The sequence below is a fragment of the Anomalospiza imberbis genome, chromosome 22 (assembly GCF_031753505.1).
Source record: "Anomalospiza imberbis isolate Cuckoo-Finch-1a 21T00152 chromosome 22, ASM3175350v1, whole genome shotgun sequence".
Classification (NCBI taxonomy): domain Eukaryota; kingdom Metazoa; phylum Chordata; class Aves; order Passeriformes; family Viduidae; genus Anomalospiza; species Anomalospiza imberbis.
The window spans coordinates 6,139,176-6,164,828 of record NC_089702.1 but is presented as its reverse complement, the minus strand read 5'-3'; the positions used below and the strand labels follow the sequence as shown (position 1 = coordinate 6,164,828).

The 25,653-nt window shown below is 60.2% G+C and overlaps 1 protein-coding gene across 1 annotated transcript; it reads left to right on the top strand.

Moving 5' to 3' along the window:
- ESPL1 (extra spindle pole bodies like 1, separase) lies at positions 1 to 25,375 on the top strand. The gene is made up of 31 exons (XM_068212735.1): positions 1 to 131; positions 459 to 1,523; positions 1,988 to 2,155; positions 2,492 to 2,612; positions 3,489 to 3,625; positions 4,332 to 4,421; positions 4,544 to 4,647; positions 5,086 to 5,412; positions 6,153 to 6,312; positions 6,763 to 6,883; positions 7,608 to 7,747; positions 8,452 to 8,586; positions 9,094 to 9,270; positions 9,676 to 9,904; positions 10,602 to 10,733; positions 11,513 to 11,669; positions 12,093 to 12,202; positions 12,691 to 14,312; positions 14,658 to 15,222; positions 15,309 to 15,392; positions 16,078 to 16,291; positions 17,068 to 17,258; positions 17,632 to 17,759; positions 18,357 to 18,479; positions 19,013 to 19,174; positions 19,860 to 20,021; positions 20,494 to 20,598; positions 21,571 to 21,683; positions 22,188 to 22,271; positions 23,905 to 24,069; positions 25,174 to 25,375. The coding sequence occupies exons 1-31, from the start codon at positions 45 to 47 to the stop codon at positions 25,373 to 25,375; spliced, it is 7,380 nt and encodes a 2,459-aa protein (XP_068068836.1). The 5' UTR covers positions 1 to 44.
- The last annotated feature ends 278 nt before the right edge of the window (positions 25,376 to 25,653 follow it).

Sequence of the window (25,653 nt, the reverse complement as noted above, 5' to 3'; positions counted from 1 at the left end):
CCAGCCCCGCATCACATAGAAGCCCCTGAGGAGAAGCCCCCAGGATGGCCGGGAAGGACCAAGGGAAAGTTGGAGAGGACGGAAGCACGGACGGCTGGGCCGGCATCGAGGAGCGCCTGGAGAAGATCCGGGTGAGCCGGGGAGGGGCTGGGCTCTGATCCCTCTTTTCCTTGGAAAAACTACAGGACCTGGGGCTCTGATCCCGCTTTTGCTCAGGAAAACCTCGAGATCTGCCTGGGGCGATCTGTGGGGAATTCTGGGCTGGGGTCTGATTCCTTTGCCCAGGAAAACCTCTGGATCCCACTGTGGGACCTCTGGGGGGCTCTGCCCTGACCCCAAATCCCTCTTTTCCCAGGAAACAAGCCTTGAGAGGGTCTGTCCTCATCCTAAATCCCTCTTTTCCCAGGAAATGGCCCCTGGGGGGCTCTGCCCTGACCCCAAATCCCTCTTTCCCCCAGGAAAGCCTCCGGAACCCCTCGGCCCCCCACTCCCGCCGCGTCCAGGCGTGCGACCGCGCCCTGCGCGCCTGCGTGGCCGAGCTGGCCCGGCCCGGCGGGCTGGTAGCCCACGGCGCCCAGCTGCTAGCCCTGGCCCAGGAGGCCACCCAGCTGTACCTGAGCCTGGTCCCCGAGCCCCCTCACCTGTACCTGGAGAAGATCCTGTTCCACGTGCTCCGCAACGCCGCGGGATGGGTGGGACCCCACACCTGGAGCGTGGCCGAGCTGCTGCGGGCGCGGCTGCGGCGCGGCCACCGCCACGGCGACTGGGCCACCGTCGCCTCCAGCGCTTTCGGGGTGCTCTGGCGAGCTGCGGCCGCTCTGGCCGGGCCGGAGCGGCCGCGGGAGGAGGGCAGGGCGGTGCTGACCGCCAGGATCCGCGCCCTGCGCTTCCTGCTGCTGCTGGAGTCGCGGGACGGGGAGCGCCCGCCTCGGGAATCCTTCCAGCCGCCCTTCCTCACCTCGCAGACCGCCCAGAGCGCCGCGGCCGCCGCCGCTCTCTACGAGGCTCAGAGGGCTCCGTGCCCGCTCTTCCTGGCCAGGCAGCTCCGGGAGCTCCTGCTGGATGCTCTGCGGGACGAGGCGCCGCAGCCTCCGGGCCTCCAGCATTCCCTGTGTTTCCTGGAGCTCACCCTGGAGCGCTGCCGCCACCTCTGCAAAGCCCGGCGGCACCGCGACGCTCTGGACGCTCTGGAGGAGTCCAGAACCTTCCTGGGAGCTGGGAATTCTCTGGGAGCCCCTCTGGAGCTGCTGGGAGCCGGGATCCGGCTCAGCCGGGCGCTGGCCAAAGGCGGGGGCGGCGTGGGAGCCGTGGGGCCGGCCTTGAGGCGGGCGGGAGCGGCGCTGGCGGCGGAATTTTCCGGAAGGATCCTGCGGGTGCTGGTGGAGAGCTCCCAGTTCGTGCTGGCGCAGCTCGGGGAGGTGCTCAGGAGGGGCCAGGAGCTGCCCCTTGGCCTCCAGGAGCTTCCCGGGATTTGTGCCTTCTGCCAGGGCCACTGGCGGGCGCTGCGGCGGCTGCTGGCCCAGGTGAGGAGGAGGAGGAGCTCCGGGATTCCCTGGAATCCCTCAGGGTCGCTCCGTGCAGCTCCCAGCCCCAGCAGCAGCTCCTGGAGTTCGGGGAGTCCCAAATCCCACTTTTGTGCATCCCAGCAGCAGCTCCTGGAGCTCCTGAACCCCTACATCCCGTTTTTCCCCTTCCCTGCCCTTCCTCGACCCCAGATCCCACTTTTCCCCTTTCCTGCACCCGAATCCCACTTTCCCCATTCCCAGTTCCATTCCCTGACCCCATTCCCAGCCCCATCCCAGCATACCCAAGTCCCTTTTTCGCTATTCCCAGCCCCATCCCCGCATTCCCTTCCCCTGACCCCATTCTTGGCTCCACCCCAGCATTCTCAAATCCCATTTTTCCCGTCTTTAGCTCCATTCCCTTACCCTATTCCCATCCCCAGCTCCACCCCCTCATTCCCAAATCCCATTTCCCCCATTCCCAGGTCCCTCCTGACTCCATCCAGGAGCAGGTGATGGTGAAGCAGCTGCTGTTCCACAGCCTCCAGCTCTTCTCCAACGCCATCCATGAAATATTCCAGCGCTCCCAGGCATGGATCCGGATCCCTGGGGGGCTGGGAGCCCCTCCCGTGGGATGTGGGGCTGGAATTTTGGGACCGAGATGACCTGAGGGGGTTCTGGAAGTTTCTCCTGTGGGATGTGGGACAGAAATTTAGGGACTGAGTCACCCTGAAAAGGTTCTGGGGGTTCTGGGAGCTTTTCCTATGGGATGTGGGTTTGGAATTCGGGGATTGAGGTGCCCTGATGGGGTTCTGGAAGCTTCCCTGTGGGATGTGGGGTTGGAATTTGGGGATGGAGCCTCCTTGAGGGAGTTTTGGGGGTTCTGGAAGCTTCTCCCATGGGATGTGGGGCTGGGATTTGGGGGTTGAGGGGTCCTGCAGTGTTCCCAGGGGCTCTGGGGTCCCGGCTGACCCACGGTGTCCCCGCAGCCCTCGGGGTGGCCGGAGCTGGCGCAGGTGACCACGAGCTGTGTCCAGAGCGTCACCTGGATGCTGGAGGGGCTGGAGGGGCTGCCCGAGGCCGAGAGGGGCAAGTTCCTCGATGTCACCGGTCAGTGCCACCACCTGTCCCCATCCCCCGTGTCCCCAGTGGTCAGTGCCACCACGGGGGCTCCGTGTCCCCGTCCCGGCTGTCCAGGGGTCACTCCGTGTCCCCATCCCGGCTGTCCAGGGGTCACTCCGTGTCCAGGGGTGTCCCCAGTGGTCAGTGCCACCACGGGGGCTCCGTGTCCCCATCCCAGCTGTCCAGGGGTCACTCCGTGTCCCCATCCCGGCTGTCCAGGGGGTCACTCCGTGTCCCCATCCCGGCTGTCCAGGGGTCACTCCACGTCCCCATCCTGGCTGTCCAGGGGTCACTCCGTGTCCCCATCCTGGCTGTCCAGGGGGTCACTCCGTGTCCCCATCCCGGCTGTCCAGGGGTCACTCCGTGTCCCCATCCCGGCTGTCCAGGGGTCACTCCACGTCCCCATCCTGGCTGTCCAGGGGTCACTCCGTGTCCCCATCCCGGCTGTCCAGGGGTCACTCCGTGTCCAGGGGTGTCCCCAGTGGTCAGTGCCACCACGGGGGCTCCGTGTCCCCATCCCGGCTGTCCAGGGGTCACTCCGTGTCCCCATCCCGGCTGTCCAGGGGGTCACTCCGTGTCCCCATCCCGGCTGTCCAGGGTGTCACTCCGTGTTCCCGGCTGTCCAGGGGTCACTCCGTGTCCCCATCCCGGCTGTCCAGGGGGTCACTCCGTGTCCCCATCCTGGCTGTCCAGGGGGTCACTCCGTGTCCCCATCCCGGCTGTCCAGGGGTCACTCCGTGTCCCCATCCCGGCTGTCCAGGGGTCACTCCGTGTCCGGGGCTTTGGGATCAGCTCTGGACAAGGAGAGGTCACTGCAGTGTCCCCTCCCTGTCCCGTTGGTCACTTTGTCCCCTCCGGACGCAGCTGCGGCCACCTTCCGCCTGGGCCAGGCCTTGCAGAGCCGGAACGTTCCGGAAGCGGCCGGAGCCGTGTGCGAGCCCCTGTGCCGGGCAGTGCTGGCCGGCCACGGCTACGGCTGGCCCAGAGTCACCCCGGAGCGGGTACTGCGGGCACTGGGAGTACTGGGATGGGCCACTGGGGACACTGGGGGTACTGGGATGGGGCACTAGGAGTACTGGGATGGGCTCCTGGGGGTACTGGGATGGAGTATGGGACATTGGGGACACTGGGGGTACTGGGATGGGGCACTAGGAGTACTGGGGATACTGGGATGGGGTACAGGGGATATTGGGATGGGGTACTGGGGATACTGGGATGGGATACAGGTCACTGGGGGTACTGGGATGGGCTACTGGGGATAGCGGGATGGGCTGCTGGGGGTGCTGGGATGGAGTATGGGACATTGGGGACACTGGGGGTACTGGGATGGGGCACTAGGAGTACTGGGGATATTGGGATGGGGTACAGGACACTGGGAGTACTGGGATGGGGTACAGGGGATATTGGGATGGGGTACAGGTCACTGGGGGTACTGGGATGGGCTACTGGGGATAGCGGGATGGGCTACTGGGGGTGCTGGGATGGAGTATGGAACATTGGGGACACTGGGGGTACTGGGATGGGGCACTAGGAGTACTGGGGATACTGGGATGGAGTACAGGGGATATTGGGATGGGGTACAGGACACTGGGAGTACTGGGATGGGGCACTGGGGGTACTGGGAGCCACTGGCGGGGCTGGGATCCCCAGGCACACTGGGGCTCACTGGGATCCCTGGGGATCCCGACGTTCCGGCCCCTCCCGCAGCTCCACAGGTGCTTCCGGCTGCAGGTGGAGAGCTGGCGCTGCCGGGGGCAGCCCGAGCGCGCCCTGGACGCGGTGGCCCAGTGGCTGCTGGCCCTGGGGACACGTTGCCAGCATTCCCAGGTACGGGGACACGTGCCCAGGGATCGGGAACACGTTCCCAGGGACTGGGGACACGTTCCCAGGGATTGGGGTCACGCTCCCACCATTCCCAGCCCATTCCGGGCCGGCCCGGCTCCCTGGTGGCCGAGCCGGTGGCGCTCTGGGCCAGGATCAAGACGGAGGCGGCCAAACAGGGAGCGGAGGAGCTGCGGCTGCGGTGAGGGGATTTGGGATCGGGGAATGGGGATTTGGCATTGGGAACTGGGATGGGGGGATTGGGGAATGGGGATTTGGGATGGGGGAATTGGGTAATGGGGATTTGGGATGGGGAGAATGGGGATTTGGGATTGGGGAATGGGGATTTGGGATTGGGGATTAGGATGGGGAGATTGGGGAGTGGGGGATCAGGGTGGGGGGATTGGGATGGAGGATTTGGAGGAGAGGATTGGGATGGGGAGAATGGAGTGAGGGGATTGGGATTGGAATGGGGTGGGAGGGATTGGGATGGGCTGGGATGGGGGAATGGGGGTGGAATGGGATGTGATTGGGACGGGGAATCGGGAGCCTCCTGACACAGGGAAGGTGGAATGGGGTGGGAGCTCCCTGCCGTGCCACGGCCCCACGCAAACCCCTCTGATCCCAATGGCGCTGCCAGGACCCTGCGGGACGCGCTGGAGTCCCAGTCCCGCTCCCACCCCCAGCCCCTCTCTGGGGACACCGTGCTGCTCCTGCTGCTGGCCGAGCTCCAGGCCTACAAATCCCTGCGGGGCCCCACGGGGCCGGAGCGCTACAACGTCCTGTGCGACCTGCTGGGCCTGTGGGATCCCGAGGGTGCCTGGGATCCCCCGGGATTCCAGGATCCGGGGGGGAGCCGGGACCCCCCGGGAATGCCGGACCCCGGCCGGAGCCTGCCCAGGGCGGCGGCGCTGCTGGAGCTGGGACAGCTCCTGTGCAGCCAGAGCTTCAGCGCCCACACCGACTGGTGGGTGCTGATCCCAGCCCTGATCCCAGTCCTGATCCTGATCCTCCATCCCAGCCCTGATCCCAACCCTGATCCTGATCCTCCATCCCTGCCCTGATCCTGATCCTCCATCCCAGCCCTGATCCTGATCCTCCATCCCAGCCCTGATCCCAACCCTGATCCTGATCCTCCATCCCAGCCCTGATCCTGATCCTCCATCCCAGCCCTGATCCCAACCCTGATCCTGATCCTCCATCCCAGCCCTGATCCCAACCCTGATCCTGATCCCAGTCCTGATCCCAACCCTGATCCTGATCCCAGTCCTGATCCCAGCCCTGATTCTGATCCTGATCCTCCATCCCAGCCCTGATCCCAACCCTGATCCTGATCCCAATTCTGATCCCAACCCAGCTCCTGTGCAGCCAGAGTTTCAGCGCCCACACCGACTGGTGGGTGCTGATCCCAACCCTCCATCCCAGTCCTGATCCCAACCCCGATCCTGATCCCAGTCCTGATCCCAGCCCTGATCCCAGTCCTTATCCTGATCCCAGTCCTGATCCCAGTCCTGATCCCAGTCCTGATCCTGATCCCAACCCTGATCCCGGTCCCATTCCTCCATCCCAGTCCTGATCCCAATCCTGATCCCATTCCTCCATCCCAATCCCCCATCCCATTCCTCCATCCCACTCCTGGCATTCTGGGCGCTGTTCCCATTATTTTGGGGCCAATTCCTGGGATTTTGGGAATCCCTGTTCCCGCAGCTCCGCCCTGGACGCCGTCCAGGAGGCCCTGAGGCTGCTGGAGTCGCTGTCCCGGAATTCCCAAAGCTGCAATTCCCAAATCCGGGATCAGCTCCTGGACGAGCGCGCCCAGGCCCTGCTCTGGCTCCACATCTGCACCCTCGAGGCCCTCGTGGAAAAGGTGCCTGGGATTTTCCTGGGATTTGGGGGATTTTGGGAAAATCCTGGAATTCCCTGCATGTCCCAAACCCTTCCTGGGGGGTGATTTTCCCGGGATATTTGGGGGATTCCTGGCATTCCCTGGGTGGGATTTTTGGGATTCCTGGGTGCAATTTTTTTTGGGATTTGGGGCATTCCTTGGGTGCGATTTTTTTTGGAATTTAGGGGATTCCCTGTGTGGGATTTTCTTGGGATTTTTGGGATTCCTGGCGTTCCCTGGGTGTGATTTTTTTGGGGGGTTTGGGGGATTCCCTGAGTGGGATTTTTTGGGGATTTTTAGGATTTCTGGGTGCAATTTTTTGGGATTCCTGGCATTCCCTGGGTGTGATTTTTTTGGGGTTTGGGGGATTCCCTGGGTGAGATTTTTTTGGGGGGATTTTTGGGATTCCTGGAGTTGCCACTCCCTTCCCAGAGCGTGGCTCGGGAGCGGCGCGGGCAGGGCCGGGCTGCGGGGCCGGGCTCGGATCAGGATCCCGAGGGAGAGCGGCCGGAGCCGTGGGACGGGATCCGCTGCAGCCTCAGCTCCGACAGCGGTGAGCAGTGCCCGGGATCGGCCTCGGGATTTTGGGATCACCCGGGGTTCCGGAGGGGCAGGAAGGGAGTTTTGGGATGGGTGGCAAGGTTTTCTGGGATGGATGGGAACCCTGGAGGGGCAGGAAGGGATTTTTGGGATGGATGAGGATTCTGGAGGGGCTGGAAGGGATTTTTTGGATGGGTGAGGACCCTGGAGGGGCAGGAAGGAATTTTTGGGATGGATGAGGATTCTGGAGGGGCTGGAAGAGATTTTTGGGATGGATGAGGATTCTGGAAGGGCTGGAAGGGATTTTTGGGATGGGTGAGGACCCTGGAGGGGCAGGAAGGAATTTTTGGGATGGATGAGGATTCTGAAGGGGCTGGAAGGGATTTTTGGGATGGGTGAAGACCCTGAAGGTGTGGGAAGAGCTTTTATGGGATCCTGGAAGGTCGAGAAGGGGTTTTTGGAACCCTGATGGATTGAGAAGGGATTTTTTGGGATCCTGGGGGGTTGAGAAGAGCTTTTATGGGATCCTGGAAGGTTGGGAAGGGATTTTTGGGATCTTCTTGGTTTGGGAAGAGGTTTTTTTGGGATCCTGGGAGATCGGGAAGAGCTTTTCCAGCACCGCTGCCGAGGTTTTGCGGGAAACAGGGCGGGAATGACTTCTCCAGGATTATCCCACTTTGGGATTAGCTTTTTTTTTTTGATCCCCCCATCCCTGCCTGACCCCTGTGCGCCCCCAGCTCTGTCCAAACCCTTGGATGAAGCCTTTTCCCTGTGGAAAAAGCTGCTGGAAAATCCCGGAATTCCCGAGGTGCGCAGCCCGGAGCAAACCGTGAGCTCCCTGCAGCTCCTGGCCGCGCTCTACCGCCTCCAGGACAAGGTGATCCCGAGATTCCCGGGATTCCCGGGACTGGGGTGGTGGGGAGGAGGAGGAGGAGAGGGTTTGGGAATGAGGAGGAAGAGGGGAAAAGCTTGGGAGGATGAAGATGGAGGGAACTTGGGATGATAAAGAGGAAGCAGAGAGGTTTGGGATGAGGAGGAAGGGAAAGAGTTTGGGAGGAAGAGGAGGGAGGGAAAGAGTTTGGAGATGTGGAAGAGGAGGAAGGAGAGAGTTTTGGGATGATGAAGAGGGAGTTTGGGATGAAGAGAATTTAAGGATGAAGAGGAGGGAACTTGGGATAATGAAGAGGAGGGAGAGCTTTGGGGTGAGGAGGAAAAGGGAGAGAGTTTGGGATGAGGAAGGAGAGGGAGGGAATTTGGGATGAGGAAGAGAAGGAATAAGGGATTTGGGGAGGAGGAGGAGGAAGAAGGAGAGAATTTGGGATGATGAAGAGGAAAAGGGAATTTGGGATGAAGAGGAAAAGGGAAGGAGTTTGGAGATGTGGAAGAGGAGGAAGGAGAGAGTTTTGGTATGAGGAAGAAGAGGGAGAGGGTTTGGGATGAGGAGGAGGAAGGAGGGATTTGGGATGAGGAGGAAGGGGGAGATAATTTGGGCTGAGGAAGAGCAGGGAGAGGTTTTGCCAGGACTCCTGGGATCCCCTGGAATGCTTTTGGGGTTTCTCCAAGGATTTTCCCCCTTCCCAGCCCATCCAAGCCCTGGAGAGTTTCCTGCTGCTCCGCTCGCTGTGCCGGCGCCTCGGGGATCCTTTGGGAACGGCCAATTCCCTGAGCCAGCTCAGCCGGATCCTGCTGCAGCTGCAGTGCCCTGCCCAGGCCCAGGTACGCCCGGGGATGTGCTCCCAGTCCTGGGAAATTATCTGGGAATGTGCTCCCAGTCCTGGGGGGTGATCTGGGAATGTGCTCCCAGTCCTGGGAAATTATCTGGGAATGTGCTCCCAGTCCTGGGGGGCGATCTGGGAATGTGCTTCAGAAACCCAGGGAGATGATCTGGGAATGTGCTTCCCAGTCCTGGGGGGTGATCTGGGAATGTGCTTCCCAATCCTGGGAAATTATCCGGGAATGCCCTTCAGAACCCCGGGGGGATTTGAGAATGTCTTTCCCAAACCCAGGGAAATTATCTGGGAATGTCCTTCACAAATCCAGGGAAATTTGAGAATGTTCTTCCCAGTCCTGGTAAATTATGTGGGAATGTCCTTCAGAAACCCAGGGAAATTATCTGGGAGTGTCCTTCACAAACCCGGGGAACTCCAGAAATCCCAAAAATCCCGGGAAAATCCCCCCAGGGTGGGGTCTGGGGGTGCTGCTGCTGATCCTAGGCATTCCCAGGTTTTCCTGGAGGAGCTGGAATCGTGCCTGGGGCAGGACCAGGGCCCCGAGGATTCCTGGCTGCTGCTGCGCCACGCCCGGCTCCTGCTGCGCAGCCAGCTCTGCTGCCTGCAGAAAAAGGCAAAAACAAGGATTTCCCCCCAGAAAAATCGGGATTGTTGGGGTGGGGGATTTGGGGTGAGGGGCGAGGGGTGGGGGAGCCGCCCGTGATCCCAAATCCTGGGTTTTCCCAGGGTTTTTTTTTCCCTAATTTTTTTTTCTGGTTTTTTCCCCAGTTGTTTTTTTCCTGTTGTTTTTTCCCCAGTTAATTTTTTCCCAGTTTTTTTCCCCAGTTTTCCCCATTTTTCCAGGCAGATCAGGGCATGGTCCTGCTGCTGGAAGCGGACTGGATGGGATAAAAGCACTGGGATGATGGAATTGGGACAGGCTCATCCCCCACGATCCCAAATCCCATTTTTTCCCCATTTTTCCAGGTGGATCAGGGCGTGGCCCTGCTGCTGGAAGGGATTGGGATGGGATAAAAGCACTGGGATAATGGGATTGGGATGGGATAAAACGACTGGGATGATGGAATTGGGACAGGCTCACCCCCCACGATCCCAAATCCCATTTTTTCCCATTTTTTCCCCATTTTTCCAGGCGGATCAGGGTGTGGCCCTGCTGCTGGAGGCCCTGAAGGAGCCCCAGGCCCAGAGGGCCACCAGGAGCTGGTACCTGGCACAGGCCCAGGGGCTGCAGCTGGTGGCCACGTTCCTGGAGCTGCCCCCGGCCCTCCTGGAGGCACCGCTCCGCGAGCAGATCCGGCGGCACGGTGGGCACGGGGATGGGCAGGGAGGGGTTGGGGATCAGGAGGAAGAGGAGGGAGTTTGGGATGGTGAAGTGGGAGGGAGTTTAGGGATGATGAAGAGGAAGGAGAGAGTTTTGGGATGAGGAGGAAGAGGAGGGGAGGGGTGTTGGGATGAGGAGGAAGAGGAGGGAGGGGTGTTGGGATGAGGAGGAAGAGGAAGGATAGTTTTGGGATGAGGAGGAAGAGAGTTTGGGAGGATGAGGAAGAGGAGGGGGGAGTTTTGGGATGGGGAAGAAGAGGAGGGAGGGGTTTTGGGATGAGGAGGAAGAGAGAGAGAGTTTGGAGATGAGGAGGAAGAGGAGGGAGATTGGAATGAGGAAAAGGGAGGCAGTTTAGGGATGAGGAGGGAATTTGGGACGATGAAGAGGAAGAAGAGAGTTTAGAGAGAAGAAGAGGGGTTTTGGGATGAGGAGGAGGAGGACGGGTGAGTTGGGATTCGGGGCAGCTTTGCTGCCAGGAGGAGGAGGAGGAGGAAGGGCTGGGGATCCCGCAGTGGAATTCCAGCTGGGAATTGCAGAGGAGGAGGAAGGGCTGGGGATCCCGCAGTGGAATTCCAGGCTGGAATTGCAGAGGAGGAGGAGGAGGAGGAGGAAGGGCTGGGGATCCCGCGGTGGAATTCCAGGATTGGCTGGGATTCCGTGCTGATGCCGTGGAATTCCAGGCTGGAGCAGCCCCAAGGTGGCCCTGCTGGAGGCGCAGAAGCTGCTGCGGAGCGTCCTGGTGTTCCTGCTGGGCAGCGACATCCTGGGCAGCGCCCGCAGCCGCCCGCACGAGGAGCCCGGCCCCGACTGCGGTCAGCGGCGCGACGGGCGGGGAGGGGTGGGATCGGGGTCACTGGGGTGGGATTGGGGTCACTGAGATGGGATCGGGGTCCCTGGGGTGGGATCGGGGTCACTGGGGATGGGATTGGGGTCACTGGGATGGGATCGGGGTCCCTGGGGTGGGATTGGGGTCACTGGGGATGGGATTGGGGTCACTGGGGATGGGATCGGGGTCACTGGGGATGGGATTGGGGTCACTGGGGTGGGATCGGGGTCACTGGGGGTGGGATTGGGGTCACTGGGGTGGGATTGGGGTCACTGGGGATGGGATTGGGGTCACTGGGGTGGGATTGGGTGGGATCGGGGTCCCTGGGGTGGGATCGGGGTCCCTGGGGTGGGATCGGGGTCACTGGGGTGGAATTGGGTGGGATCGGGGTCACTGGGATGGGATCAAGGTCCCTGGGGTGGGATTGGGGTCACTGGGGGTTGGATTGGGGTCACTGGGGTGGGATCGGAGTCCCTGGGGTGGGACTGGGGTCACTGGGGTGGGATCGGGGTCCCTGGGGTGGGACTGGGGTCCCTGGGGTGGAATCGGGGTCACTGGGGGTTGGATCGGGGTCCCTGGGGTGGGACTGGGGTCCCTGGGAGCCTCTGGGATGGGATGGGATGGGGTGCCTCAGGAAGGGTTGGGATCTCTTGGAATGAGCTGAACCCCATGGGAAGGTCCAGGAGCCTTGGGAATGGCTCCATCTCCCCAGGACCCCATCCCAGAGCCCTCCCAGTATTCCCAGTGCCACCCCGCTGTCCCCAGGCCCGGCGCTGGTGCTCAAGTGGCAGGTGCTGGGGGACGCGCTGGGCTGCTGCCAGCGCCTGGTGACGCTGCTGGGCCACTGCGAGGTGCTGTGCAGGGCCAGGGCCTTCTGCAGCGAGGGACTGACCATGGCCGGACACCTGCAGGCCGCCCGCTGGTCAGTGCTGGGGTCAGGGAGGGGACTGGGGTCATTGGGATTGGGAATGGGGTCACTGGGGTCACTGGGATTGGGATCAGGATCTTTTAGGAATGGTGGGTCAGGAGCTGAGTGAACATTCCAGGCCAGGCAGGAGCTCATTTTCCCTTTCCTTTTTCCCTTTCCACTTTCCCCTCCACTTTCCCCTCCATTTCCCCTCTTCCCCCCCTTTCCCCCTTTCCCCCTCCCTTTTCCCCCATTCTTCCCCCATTCTTCCCCCATTCTTCCCCCATTCTTCCCCCATTCTTCCCCCATTCTTCCCCCATTCTTCCCCCATTCTTCCCCCATTCTTCCCCATTTCCTCCCCCATTTCCCCCCATTTATTTTCCCCCATTTTTCCCTATTTTCCCCTTTTTTCCCCCATTTTTCCCCATTTACCTGCAGGTGCACGTGGTTCCTGGTGCTGCAGTCCCAGCTGGAGCTGCAGCAGGGGGAACTGGAGCTGAGCCAGTCCCACCTCCAGCACGCCCAGTTCCTGCTCCAGCCACAGACTGGTGAGACTGGGATGGGGAAATCCCAGTCTGGGGATGGGGAATATCCCAGTTGGGAATGGGGGAAATCCCAGTTTGGGAATGGGGGAAATCCCAGTTTGGGAATGGGGGAATCCCAGGGATCATGGGTTGGGAATGGGGAAGGATCAGGCTCAGACAGGATCCAATTTTTCAGACTCTTTTTTGCTCAGGAAATCCCAAATTTTCCCATCCTTCCTCTAGAGAGTTAAAATCCATCTGGGAACTGTTGGATCCAGGTTTCTGGACCCCTTTCTTGGGTTGGAAAATCCCAAATTATCCCTTCCATCCCCTCCAGAGTTAAATCCCACTGGGAAGAGAACCCCAAAAATCCCTTCCACCCCCTCCAGGGTTTAATCCCTTTAGGAAGAGAACCCCAAAAATCCCTTCCACCCCTCCAGGGTTCAAACCCAGCTGGGAATCATTCCCTGTAGGACCCCAAACCCCCAATTCTCCCTGAATTCCCGTTCCAGAACCCAAACCCCGCTGCGAGCCTCAGCGCCGGGCCAAGATCCAGCTCCGGAAGGGCCACCTGGAGAGGAGGAAACCCCTGGATCCCACTCCTGACCCCATTCCCGGCAGGGAGGAGGACGAGGAGTTCCTGAAGGGGCCCTCCCTGGACGTCCTGGCTCCGGCCGCGCTCCCGGAGCAGCCGGACGCTCTCACGGCCTCGCCTGAGCTGAAGGGAAGAAAAGTCTGGAAAAGTCTGGAATTCCTGTCCCACCCCTCGGGATGTCCCTGCTCCTTCTGCTCCGACCCCGCCCTGGTGGCCCTGGGGCTGCGCTGGCTGCTGGCACAGGCCCGGGCGTGGCTGGTGGCCGGGGAGGTGGCCCCGGGGCTGGCGCTGGTGCGGCGGGTGCTGCCCCGCTGCGCCAGCGCCGGCACCCGCCTGGCACGGGAGGCGTGGGGCAGGGTCCCTGGGGTGGGGCTGGGGAATGGGGACATTCCTGGGAATGGGGACACCTTCCGGGACAGGGGAACTCCTGGGAATGGGGACAGGAATCTGTCAGAGCCCTCTGGGAATGGGGACACCAGCAGGGACAGGGGAACTCCTGGGAATGGGGACAGGAATCTGCCAGACCCCTCTGGGAATGGGGACACCTTCAGGGACAGGGACATTCCTGGGAATGGGGACATCAGCAGGGACATTCCTGGCAATGGGGACACCTTCAGGGACAGGGACGTTCCTGGGAATGGGGACACCTTTAGGGACAGGGACATTCCTAGGAATAGGGACAGGAATCTGCCAGACCCCTCTGGGAATGGGGACACCAGCAGGGACAGGGGAATTCCTGGGCATGGGGACATCAGGGATGGGGACAGGAATCTGCCAGACCCCTCTGGGGATGGGGACATTCCTGGGGACAGGGACCTGCAGGACCCCTCTGGGATCAGGGACCTTCAGGGCCACCCTGGCAATGGGGACACCTTTGGGGACAGGGACCCCGCTGGTGACAGTGCCCCATCCCCCCCGGGCCCGCTGGCCGAGCTGGTGGCCACTGGCTACTGCACGCTGGCCCTGCAGAGCCTGGCCAGTCCGTCCCAGTGCCACCCCACTTGGGGCGAGGAGCTGGAGCAGGGACTGAGCCTCTTGGGGTCCCAAAGGCCCCCCGTGGCCGGCCTGGGGGTGGCCGTGGCCACTCTGCTGCTGGCCAAAGCCGTGGCCACCCTCGGCCGCGTGGCCGCTGCCCTCGGCCACTCCATGGACAGCATCCTAGCCCAGGCCTGGACCCCCTGTGCCCCACCCACCCCGAACCCCCCCAAACCCGAAAAAAACCCCAAAGCTCCCCCCAAAGCCAGACCCCAAAAAGCCAAAGTCCCCAGAGCCAAGGCGGGGAAGACCCCAAAAGTGAAGCCCCCCAAATTTGGGGATGTTTTTGCCCTGGGGGACTCAGACCCCGAGGTCGCCCCCATTGTCCTGCGGCCCGGGGGGGCCTGCACCCCCCACCCCAAATCGGGGGCGCCCCCAAAAGTGCTGCTGGGGGGGCCCAGGACCCCCTTCACCATCTTCAGCGAGGAGTCCTCCCCCCCCGGCGGCAACCCCCGGCTCCACAGGGCCCCCAAAATCCCAGGAAGGGTCAAGTCCCGGATCAGGGTGAGTTTGGGCTTGGGGGGGGGAAATTCGGGTGGAAAATTTGGGGGGAAATGATTGGGAAGGGAAATCTGGGGGGGAAATCGGGAGGAGGGAAAAATTTTGGGGGGAAGTTATTGGGGGGAAAGTTTGGGACAGGAAATTGAGGATGGAAATTGGAAGAGAAATTGGGGAGGGAAATTTTGGGGGGAAATCGGGAGGAGGGAAAATTTGGGGGGGGGAAAAGTTTGGGAAGGGAAATTTGGGATGGAAAGTTTGGAGGGCAAAGCTTTGATGGGGGAATTGGGGGAAGGGAAATTTTGGGGTGAAAATATCAAGCTGAACCCCTTTGTCCCCCCCCTTTTTCAGGTGACATTCAGTGACAGCGACCCCGAGGAGCCCCAAATCCCCCCAGATCCCCCCAGAACCACCCGGAAAAATTCCTGTGCCCAGAGGAGGGTTCAGCCCCAAAAATCCCCTGGGAATTCTCCGGGAATTGGGGCTCGGCCCCGGCGGGGGCGGCCCCGGAAGGAGCTGGGGACCCCCAAAAAGAGGCAAAAAGGGGGGATCAACTACGTGGAAAATCTGGAAAAGAAGGAAAATGGCATCCCCCAAACGGCTCTGGAAAAGAGGGAAAGAAGGGGAAGCCCCAAAATGGAAAATGTGGGAAAATCAAGAGATCCCAAAATGGAAAATCTGGAAAAGAAGGAAAAGGGAAAACCCCAAAAATCTCTGGAAAAGAAGGAAAACAGGGGTCCCCGCCGGGCTGGGGGTCCCCGGGAAAAGAAGGAGAGGGGGACCCCCCAAAGTGGAATTCTGGAGGAAAAGAGGAACTGGGAATTCTCTGGGATTGAGGAGCGGGACCCCCTGAGGGCCGTGGAGGAGGAGGAGGAGGAGGAAGAGATGAGCTTCGAGCTCCCCCCGCTGCCCCCAGGTGAGTTTGGGGGATTTTGTGGGGATTTCACCTTGGTGACCCCAAAATTGCCTTTATTGACCCCAAAACTGCCTCGTCTTTTCCAGGTGGGGCCAGCGAGGAAATGCCAGGAATTGGGGACAAGAGGGATCCCCCAAATCCAGAGGGATCCCGCCCCTCTGCCCAGCCCGGTGAGCACCTGGAATTCAGAGGATTTGGGGAATTTTGGGGGAGGGTTTGGGGATTTTGGGGCCCAGCTGGGCTTGGCCCGACTTCTCCAGGAGTTTTCCTTCCTTTTCCAGGAATTTTCCTGCTTTTTCTCAGGAGTTTCCTCTCCTGAACTTTTTCCTTCCCCAAAACTTTTCCTCCCAAACTTTTCCTTTCCCCAGATTTTCCTTCCTTGCCCCCAAACTTTGTTCCTCCTGTCCTGACCCCTCCTGTCCCCACTGACCACTGTCCCCAGTGACCACTGACCACTGTCCCCGCTGACCACTGACCCCTCTGTCCCCAGTGACCACTGACCACTGTCCTCCCTGCCTCACTGACCACTGTCCCCACTGACCACTGTCCCCACTGACCACTGTCCTCACTGACCACTGACCCCTCTGTCCCCACTGACCCCTCTGTCCCCAGTGACCGCTGACCCCTCTGTCCCCAGTGACCCCTCCTGTCCCCACTGACCACTGTCCCTGCTGACCCCTCTGTCCTCACTGACCACTGACCCCTCTGTCCCCAGTGACCACTGACCACTGTCCCCACTGACCACTGTCCCCACTGACCCCTCCTGTCCCCAGTCACCACTGACCACTGTCCCCACTGACCACTGTCCCCACTGACCACTGTCCCCACTGACCACTGTCCCCTCTGCCCTCCCAGGTGACCCCTCTCTGGACACTGTCCGGTCCCTCCTGGGCGAGGCCCTGGCGTGGATCGGTCACTTCCCGCCGGGCTCTCTCTATGGCCAGCTGTGCCAGCTGCTGGCCATGGCCCTCGGGGACAGGGACCCGCTGGCCACCGCGGGGCTGCTGGCAGAGTCCCTGAGTGTCACCATGCGCCACCAGCTGCTGGCCATCGTCCACGCCAGGGCACGGTGGGTCACGGGGGTGGCACCTTCCAGTCCCTTCCCTCTGTCCCTGTCCAGTGTCCCCTCACCAGTGTCCTCGTCCAGTGTCCCCATCCCTGTCCAACGTTCCCAGTGTCACTTCCCAGTGTCCAGTGTCCATTCCCAGTGTCCCCATCCCTGTCCAATGTCTCCTTCCCAGTGTCCCTTCCCAGTGTCCCCATCCCTTCCCAGTGTCCCTTCCCAGTGTCCAGTGTCCATTCCCAGTGTCCCTTCCCAGTGTCCAGTGTCCCTGTCCCCTTCCCAGTGTCCAGTGTCCCTGTCCAGTGTCCCCATCCCCATCCCAGTGTCCCTTCCCAGCGTCCAGTGTCTCCTCCCTTCATCTCCAGGGCATCGGGTCCCACCCAGTGTCCCCACTCCCAATGTCCCCGTTCCCAGTGTCCCCACTGGGGATTCCCCCATGGGGAAGGGGCTCATCCCCTGTCCGACGTCCCCATCCCACATCTCCTCTCCCCATCCCAACATCCCACAGGGAATGGGGCTCATCCTGGATCCCATCTCCCACATCCCCATCCCACATCCCATATCCTATATCCCCCATTCCGTATCCCCCATCCCATATCCTATATCCCCCATGCCATATCCCATATTCTACATCCCAATCCCATATCTCCATCCCATGTCCCATATCCCACATCCTATATCCCAGTCCCACATCCCGTATCCCGTATCCCACATCCCCATCCCATATCCCCATCCTGCTCCTCCCCGGCCCCATCCCAAGGGATTTTGGGATGACCCTGCAGGAAGAAGAGGAAAGCAGCAGCTGGAGGGGACATCTCGGATCAGCTCCAGGGCCTCTCCCTGGATTCCCAAGATTCCCAGGATTCCCAGTCCCACCTGGCTGAGCTCGAGGAGCTTTTCCAGTTCAGCTCCACAGGGTTGGGGCCGGCGGAGTGGGAACGGTTCCGGGAGCAGCTCCAGAAGATTCCCAGTGGTCAGTGCTGGGATTCCAGGCTGGGAAACCCCCAGATTCCCAGTTTGGGCATTGGGAAATGCCAAATTCCCAGTTTGGGGATTTTGGACTGGAAAATCCCAAATTCCCAATTTGGGCATTCTGGGCTGGGAGATCTCCAATTCCCAGTTTGGGGATAAAATCCCAAATTCCCAGTTTGGGGGTAAAATCCCAAATTCCCAGTTCGGGGATTGGAAAATGGCAGATTCCCAGTTTGGAGGTAAATTCCTCAATTCCCAGTTTGGGGATTTTGTGGCCTCGAATGGGGTGGGAGTGGTTGGAGTTTGGTCTGGGAATTTTTTCCAGTTTGGGGATTCCATGGGGTGGCATTCCCAAATTCGGGGTGTCCCCGCAGGTGTCACCGTGTGCCAGCTGTCCCTGGGCAGCGCCACCCCCGGGGCCCTCGGGGACACGCTGCTGCTGACGCGGCTGGAGCGCGGCGCGGAGCCCGTCAGCGTGCGCATCGCCACCGAGCGCTGCCAGGTCAGCTTCCTCCTCCTGCTCCTCCTCATCCTCCTCCTCATCTTCATCCTCATCCTCCTCCTCATCTTCATCTTCATCCTCCTCCTCATCTTCATCCTCATCCGTCTCCCCATCTTCATTTTCATCCATGTTCTCATCCTCATCTTCATCCTCATCCGTGTCCTCATCCATGTCCTCATTCTCATCTTCATCCTCATCCTCCTCCTCATCTTCATCCTCATCCTCCTCCTCCTCCTCATCTTCATCCTCCTCCTCCTCCTCATCTTCATCCTCATCCATGTCCTCATTCTCATCTTCATCCTCATCCATGTTCTCATCCTCATCTTCATCCTCCTCCTCATCCTCATCTTCATCCTCCTCCTCATCCTCCTCCTCATCTTCATCCATGTTCTCATCCTCATCTTCATCCTCATCCGTGTCCTCATCCATGTCCTCATTCTCATCTTCATCTTCTTCCTCCTCATCTTCATCCTCATCCGTGTCCTCATTCTAATCTTCATCCTCATCTTCACTCTCTTCCTCATCTTCATCCTTTTCCCCATCTTCTTCCTCCCCATCCCAGGACAGGGATCCCAAACCCCTCCTGCCCTGTTCCAGGCCCCCCTGAGCGGGATCCTGCGGGAATTCGAGCGGATCCAGCGGGAGCAGCGCGAGGCCAACGCCTGCACGGAGCGCCAGGAGTGGTGGGAGCGGCGATCCCACCTGGACCTGCGCATGCAGGTGGGACAGGGACCCCAAAAACCCGGAAAAACCCTTGGGAACGGGGCCTGGCCCGCCCCAAAACCCCCTGGGATTCCTGTGGGATTTTCCATGGGATTCCCTGGAAATTCCCCTGGGATTCCTGTGGGATTTCCCTGGGATTCCTGTAGGATTTTCCCTCGGATTCCTGAAATTTCCCAAACTGCCAAATACAAGGAAAACCCTTGGGAACGGGGCCTGGCCCGCCCCAAAACCCCCTGGGATCCCCCATGGGATTTTCCCTGGGATTCCCTGGAAATTCCCCTGGGATTCCTGTGGAATTTCCCATGGCATTCCCTGGAAATTCCCCTGGGATTCCTGTGGGATTTCCCTGGGATTCCCCTGAAATTCCCCTGGGATTCCTGTGGAATTTCCCATGGCATTCCCTGGCATTCCTTTTGGGATTTTTGCTGGGATTCCCCCTGTGATTCCTTTAGGGATTCCTGTGGGATCTCCCACGGCGTTCCTGGATTTTTGGGGTCGGGATCCCGTTCCCATTGCGTGTCTCTCCCCAGAGCCTGATCCAGAGCCTGGACTCGGAGGTTTTGGGGTGCTGGCGGGGGCTGCTGCTGCCCCGGGATCCCGGGAATTCCGTCCTGGAGGAGCAGGAATTGGCCCGGCTGCTCCAGGAGCTCCGGGAATGCGGCTGGGAGCGCCCCGAGCCCGCCCTGCTCCGGGTACGGAGCCGCGGTTTGGGGATTTGGGGTTGGAGCTTGGGAGTTAGGGATTTGGGGTTTGGGAATTTGGGATTTGGGGTTTGTCTGTTTGGGAGTTAGGGTTTTGGGAATTTGGGGGTTGGGATTTGGGGTTGGAGCTTGAGAGTTAGGGATTTGGGGTTTGAGGTTTGGAATTTGGGGTTTGGGGATTTGGGGTTTGGAGTTTGGGAATTTGGGGTTTGAGGTTTGGAATTTGGGGTTTGGGAATTTGGGATTTGGAATTTGGGGTTTGGAGTTTGGGAATTTAGGGTTTGTGTATTTGGGATATGGGGTTTGGGGATTTGGGGTTTGGGAATTTGGGGGTTGGGGTTGGAGTTTGGGAGTTGGGGTTTGGAATTTTGGAGCTGGGATTTGGGGTGGTGACTCTTCAGTTTGGGGGTGCTGGTCCCTGGATTTCAGGACCATGATCCCAGGAATTTTGGGGTTCTGCTCCCTGGATCTGGGGTGCTGATCCTGGGATTTGGGGGGGGGGGTGATCCCTGGATTTGGGATTTTGCCGCTGGAGTTTAGGGTGTTACCCCACATTTTGTGTTCTGCCCCTCATTTCGGGGCTCTGATCCCAGATTTTGGTGTTCCGATCCCGGATTTTGGTTCTCCGATCCCATTTTCTGGGAATTCCCCTGGAGCTGTCCCTCTCCGTCCACAGGCGCTGCTGGCGGTGCTGTGTCCGGCCGATGTCCGGCCGCTGGCCGCGGCCCTGTGTCCATCCCGGCCGCTGCGGGCGCGGCTGCTGCTGGACGAGGCCCTGGAGCGGCGCCGCGAGGGCCCCGGGGGCAGCGCGGGGTCCCTGGTGCTGCTGCTGGACGGGGTGAGCCCGGCCTTCATCCCCGCTTCCCCTCCTCCTCCTCTTCTCCCTACTCCCACTTCCCTTTTCCCGATTCCTCCTTCCTCTTCCTCCTCCCTTTCCTTCTTCCTCCTCCCTTTCCTTCTTCCTCCTCCTCTTCTTCCTTTTCTTCCTCTTTTTCACCTATTTCTTTTCCTCCCCCTCCTCATCCTCTTCCTCCTCTTACTCCTCTTCCTACTTCCACTTTCCTTTTCCTTATTCCTCCTTCCTCTTCCTCCTCCTTTTCCTTTTTCCTTCTCATCTTCTTCCCCCTTTCCCTCCTTCCTCCTCTTCCTCCTTTTCCCCACTTTCTCTTTCTTTTCCTCACCTTCCTCATCCTCTTCCTCCTCCTCTTCTTCCTTTTCTTTTCCTTTTCCTCCTCGTCCTTTTTCTTCCACCTTCCTCCTCTTCCTCCTCCTCCTCCCGTGACGCTGTCCCATCGCTGTCCGTGTCCCAGCACCTGCAGCGGCTGCCCTGGGAGAGCTCCGGGACGCTCCGGAACGTTCCGGTGACGCGGCTGCCGGGGCTGCGCTTCCTGCTGCGCTACGGGCTGGCACGGCAGGTACCCGGGGACACACCTGGGACACGCCTGGGGACAGGGACACACCTGGGATTGGGGACACACCTGGGGACACACCTGGGACACACCTGGGGACACACCTGGGGACAGGGACACACCTGGGACACACCTGGGGACACACCTGGGGACAGGGACACACCTGGGGACACACCTGGGGACAGGGACACACCTGGGGACACACCTGGGGACAGGGACACACCTGGGATTAGGGTCACACCTGAGACAGGGATACACCTGGGATTGGGCACACACCTGGGGACAGGGACACAGCTGGGACACACCTGGGATTGGGCACACATCTGGGGACACACCTGGGGACAGGGACACACCTGGGACACGCCTGGGGACAGGGACACACCTGGGACACACCTGGGGACACACCTGGGGACAGGGACACACCTGGGACACACCTGGGACACACCTGAGGACACACCTGGGGACAGGGACACACCTGGGACACACCTGGGGACACACCTGGGATTGGGGACACACCTGGGACACACCTGGGGACATGCCTGAGGACAGGGACACACCTGGGGACAGGGACACACCTGGGACACACCTGGGGACACACCTGGGATTAGGGTCACACCTGGGACAGGGACACACCTGGGACTGGGACATACCTGGGATTGGGCACACACCTGGGGACACACCTGGGGACAGGGACACACCTGGGGACACACCTGGGACCCACCTGGGGACAGGGACACACCTGGGACTGGGACATACCTGGGATTGGGCACACACCTGGGGACACACCTGGGGACAGGGACACACCTGGGGACACACCTGGGACCCACCTGGGGACAGGGACACACCTGGGGACACGCCTGGGGACAGGGACACACCTGGGACACACCTGGGGACAGGGACACACCCGGGGCCAGCCCTGGGCCACGGCCGGGTGCGGTTCCCCGTTTTCGGGGTGCCCCATCCCCGTTTCCCCCGCAGCACTCGGGCTCGGTGCTGAGCCGGGGCGTGAACCCCAAAAACGCCTTCTACGTCCTGAACCCCCAGCGCGACCTGGGCGGCACCGAGGAGAGGTTCCGGGGCTGGTTCGAGAGGTGGGACCCCAAAAACCCCCCTGGGACCTCAAAAATTACCCTGGGATCCCAAAAACGCCCCTGGGACCGCAAAAACGCCTCTGGGACCCCAAAATCTTTCTGGGAACCCCAAATCTGCCCCTTTTTACCCAATTTTGGCTTCTGCACCCCAAACCCTGCCCCTTTTTTCCCCATTTCTGTTCCCCCATCCCGATTTTCCTGTTCTTCCCGGATTTTTCCCAATTTTCCCAGATTCTTCCCCGTGTCCATTCTCCCATCCCGATTTTCCCGTTCTTCCCAGATTTTTCCCGCTCTTTCCTGGATTTTTCCCAATTTTCCCGGATTCTTCCCCGTGTCCATTCTCCCATCCCGATTTTCCCGTTCTTCCCAGATTTTTCCCGCTCTTTCCCGGATTTTTCCCAATTTTCCCGGATTCTTCCCCGTGTCCGTTCTCCCATCCCGATTTTCCCGTTCTTTCTCGTTGTTTCCCCCCGTTTTTTCCCGGATTTTTCCCCGTTTTCCCAGCCAGCCCGGCTGGCGCGGGGTGTCGGGGGCGGCGCCGAGCCCGCAGCAGCTGCAGGAGGCGCTGGGGGAGCGCGACCTCTACATGTGAGAGGAGCCCCAAAGGGGTTTGGGGTCGGGTTTGGGGCCGGCTCGGGGTTGGGTTTTGGGGAATTCGGGGGGGATTTGGGGCTGGGGCGGGGTTGGGTTTTGGGGGAATTCGGGGGGGATTTGGGGCTGGGGCGGGGTTGGGTTTTGGGGGAGTTCGGGGGGGATTTGGGGCCGGCTCGGGGTTGGGTTTTGGGGGAGTTCGGGGGGGATTTGGGGCTGGGGCGGGGTTAGGTTTTGGGGGAATTCGGGGGGGATTTGGGGCTGGGGCGGGGTTGGGTTTTGGGGGAGTTCGGGGGGGATTTGGGGCCGGCGCGGGGTTGGGTTTTGGGGGAATTCGCGGGGGATTTGGGGCTGGGCTTTGGGGCTGATTTTGGTTATAATTAGGGGAGGATTTGGGGGTGGATTGGGGTGGATTTGGGGCCGGATTTGGAGTTGGATTTTGGGAAGATTTGGGGGGGACTTAGGGATGATTTGGGGTTGGATTTGTGGACGGATTTTGGGGGGATTTGGGGTTGGATTTGGGGATGGATTTTGGGGGGATTTGGGGATGGATTTTGGGGAGATATGGGGTTGGATTTTGGGGGGATTTGGGGTTGGATTTTGGGGGGATTTGGGACTGATATGGGGTTGGATTTGGGGATGGATTTTGGGGGCATTTGGGGATCATTTGGGATTGGATTTGGGGTTGATTTTGGGGGGATTTGGGACTGATATGGGGTTGCATTTGGGGATGGATTTTGGGGGGATCTGGGGAGGGACTTTGGGGGGATTTTGGGGAGATTGGGTGTTGGATTTTGGGGTTGGATTTGGGGCTGGATTTTGGGGGAATTTGGGACGGATTTTGGGGGGATTTGGGGATGGATTTTGGGGAGATATGGGGTTGGATTTTGGGGGGATTTGGGGTTGGATTTTGGGGAGATTTGGGACTGATATGGGGTTGGATTTTGGGGGGATTTGGGGCTGGATTTTGGGGGAATTTGGGGCTGATTTTGGGTTGGATTTGGGGATGGATTTTGGGAGCATTTGGGGATCATTTGGGATTGGATTTGGGGTTGATTTTGGGGAGATTTGGGGCTGATTTGGGGTTGGATTTGGGGATGGATTTTGGGGAGACTTGGGGATCATTTGGGGCCGAATTGAGTCGGGGTTTGGGGCTGATTTGGGGTCAGTTTTGGGATCTGCTCCCGCAGCTACGCCGGGCACGGGCTGGGGGCACAGCCTGGCATGGCTGATTTGGGGTCAGATTTGGGGCCGATTTTGGGGTCGGTTTTGGGGCTGATTTTGGGGTATTTTTTGTGAGGTTTGTTTTGAGTGCTCCCTGCTGATTACGGGTCAGTTTTGGGGTCGATTTTGGGGCTGGTTTTGGGGTCAGGTTTCTGAGGTTTGTTTTGAGTGCTCCCAGCCGGTTGTGGGGTCGGTTTTGGGGCTGGTTTGGGGTCGGATTTGGGGCCGTTTTTTGGGGTCGGTTTTGGGGCTGATTTTGGGGTATTTTTTGTGAGGTTTGTTCTGAGTGCTCCCAGCCGGTTGTGGGGTCGGTTTTGGGGCTGGTTTGGGGTCAGATTGGGGGCCGTTTTTTGGGGCTGTGTTTTGGGGTCGGTTTTGGGGCTGATTTTGGGGTCCGCTCCCGCAGCTACGCCGGGCACGGGGCGGGGGCGCGGCTGCTGGACGGGCACAGCCTGGCACGGCTGCCCTGCCGGGCCGTGGCGCTGCTCTTCGGCTGCTCCAGCGCCGCGCTGGCCCCGCGGGGGCCGCTCGAGCCCTCGGGCACCGTCCTGAAGTTCATCCTGGCCGGGTGGTGAGTGCGGGCTTGGGGGTTTGGGATTTGGGGCTGGCAGATTGGGATTTGGGGGTTTGGGATTTGGGGATGGCAGTTTGGGATTTGGGGCTTTGGGATTTGGAGGTTGACATTTGGGGGTCTGGGATTTGGAGATTTGGGGTTTGGGATTTGGGGGGTTGGGGATTGGGGTTTAGAGTTTGGGGGGTTGGAGGTTGGGATTTGGGGGTTTGGGATTGGGGATTTGGGGCTTGAGGGTTGGGAATTTGGGGTTAGGGATTTGGGGGGTTGGGGTTTGGGTGTTTGGGATTTGTGGTTTGGGTATTTGGGGGTTGCAGTTTGGGGTTTGGGGTGTCTCTCTGTATTTGGGGTCACTATTTGGGGTCTCTCTCTCTCTTTGGGGTCTCTCTGTATTTGGGGTCTCTCTTTGGGGTCCCTGTTTGGGGTCTCTCTCTCTATTTGGGGTCTCTCTGTATTTGGGGTCTCTCTTTGGGGTCCCTGTTTGGGGTCTCTCTCTCTGTTTGGGGTCTGTCTCTCTCTTTGGGGTCTCTCTGTATTTGGGGTCTCTCTTTGGGGTCCCTGTTTGGGGTCTCTCTCTCTCTTTGGGGTCTCTCTCTCTTTGGGGTCCCTCTCTATTTGGGGTCTCTCTTTGGGGTCTCTCTCTCTTTGGGGTCTGTCCCTCTCTATTTGGGGTCTCTCTCTATTTGGGGTCTCTATTTGGGGTCTCTCTCTCTATGGGGTCTCTCTCTATTTGGGGTCTCTCTTTGGGGTCTCTCTCTCTTTGGGGTCTGTCCCTCTCTATTTGGGGTCTCTCTCTATTTGGGGTCTCTATTTGGGGTCTCTCTCTCTATGGGGTCTCTCTCTATTTGGGGTCTCTCTTTGGGGTCTCTCTCTCTTTGGGGTCTGTCTCTCTCTTTGGGGTCTCTCTGTATTTGGGGTCTCTCTTTGGGGTCCCTGTTTGGGGTCTCTCTCTCTCTTTGGGGTCTCTCTCTCTCTTTGGGGTCTCTCTCTCTATTTGGGGTCCCTGTTTGGGGTCTGTCTCTCTCTTTGGGGTCTCTCTGCATTTGGGGTCTCTCTTTGGGGTCCCTGTTTGGGGTCTCACCCGTTCTGGGGTGCCGGTTGCAGCCCGCTGGTGCTGGGGACGCTCTGGGACGTCACGGACCGGGACCTGGACCGGCTGGCGCGGGCGCTGCTGCAGGGCTGGCTGGGGGGGGGCCCCGGGACCCCGCTGCTGGCCCAGCTGGCCCAGGCCCGCGCGGCCCCCAGACTCAAATCCCTCATCGGGGCCGCGCCCGTGGCCTACGGGCTCCCGGTCAGCCTCTGCTGAGGGGCTGCCTGGGGGGCTGCCGCTTTTGGGGTCCCCCCACCGCCAGGAGTGAGGGTCTGGGGTCCCTCTGTCATCTTTGGGGTCCCCCTTTGTCATCTTTGGGGTCCCTTTGGCGTTTTTGGGGTCCCCTCACTGGTTGGAGTGAAGCTTTGGGGTCCCTTTGTCAGCTTTGGGGGCTCTTTTGGCATTTTTGGGGTCCCTTTGATGCTTTTGGGGTCCCCCCACTGCCAGGAGTGAGGGTTTGGAGTCCCTTTGTCATCTTTGGGGTCCCTTCTGGC

What these genes read in the sequence shown, in the direction of transcription:
- ESPL1 (XM_068212735.1), top strand. Translation starts at nt 45, where the DNA reads ATGGCCGGGAAGGACCAAGGGAAAGTTGGAGAGGACGGAAGCACGGAC. An exon ending in TCTACCGCCTCCAGGACAAG is followed by an intron (nt 7,748 to 8,451) that starts GTGATCCCGAGA and finishes CCCCCTTCCCAG; the next exon opens with CCCATCCAAGCCCTGGAGAG. An exon ending in TTCCGGGGCTGGTTCGAGAG is followed by an intron (nt 21,684 to 22,187) that starts GTGGGACCCCAA and finishes CCGTTTTCCCAG; the next exon opens with CCAGCCCGGCTGGCGCGGGG.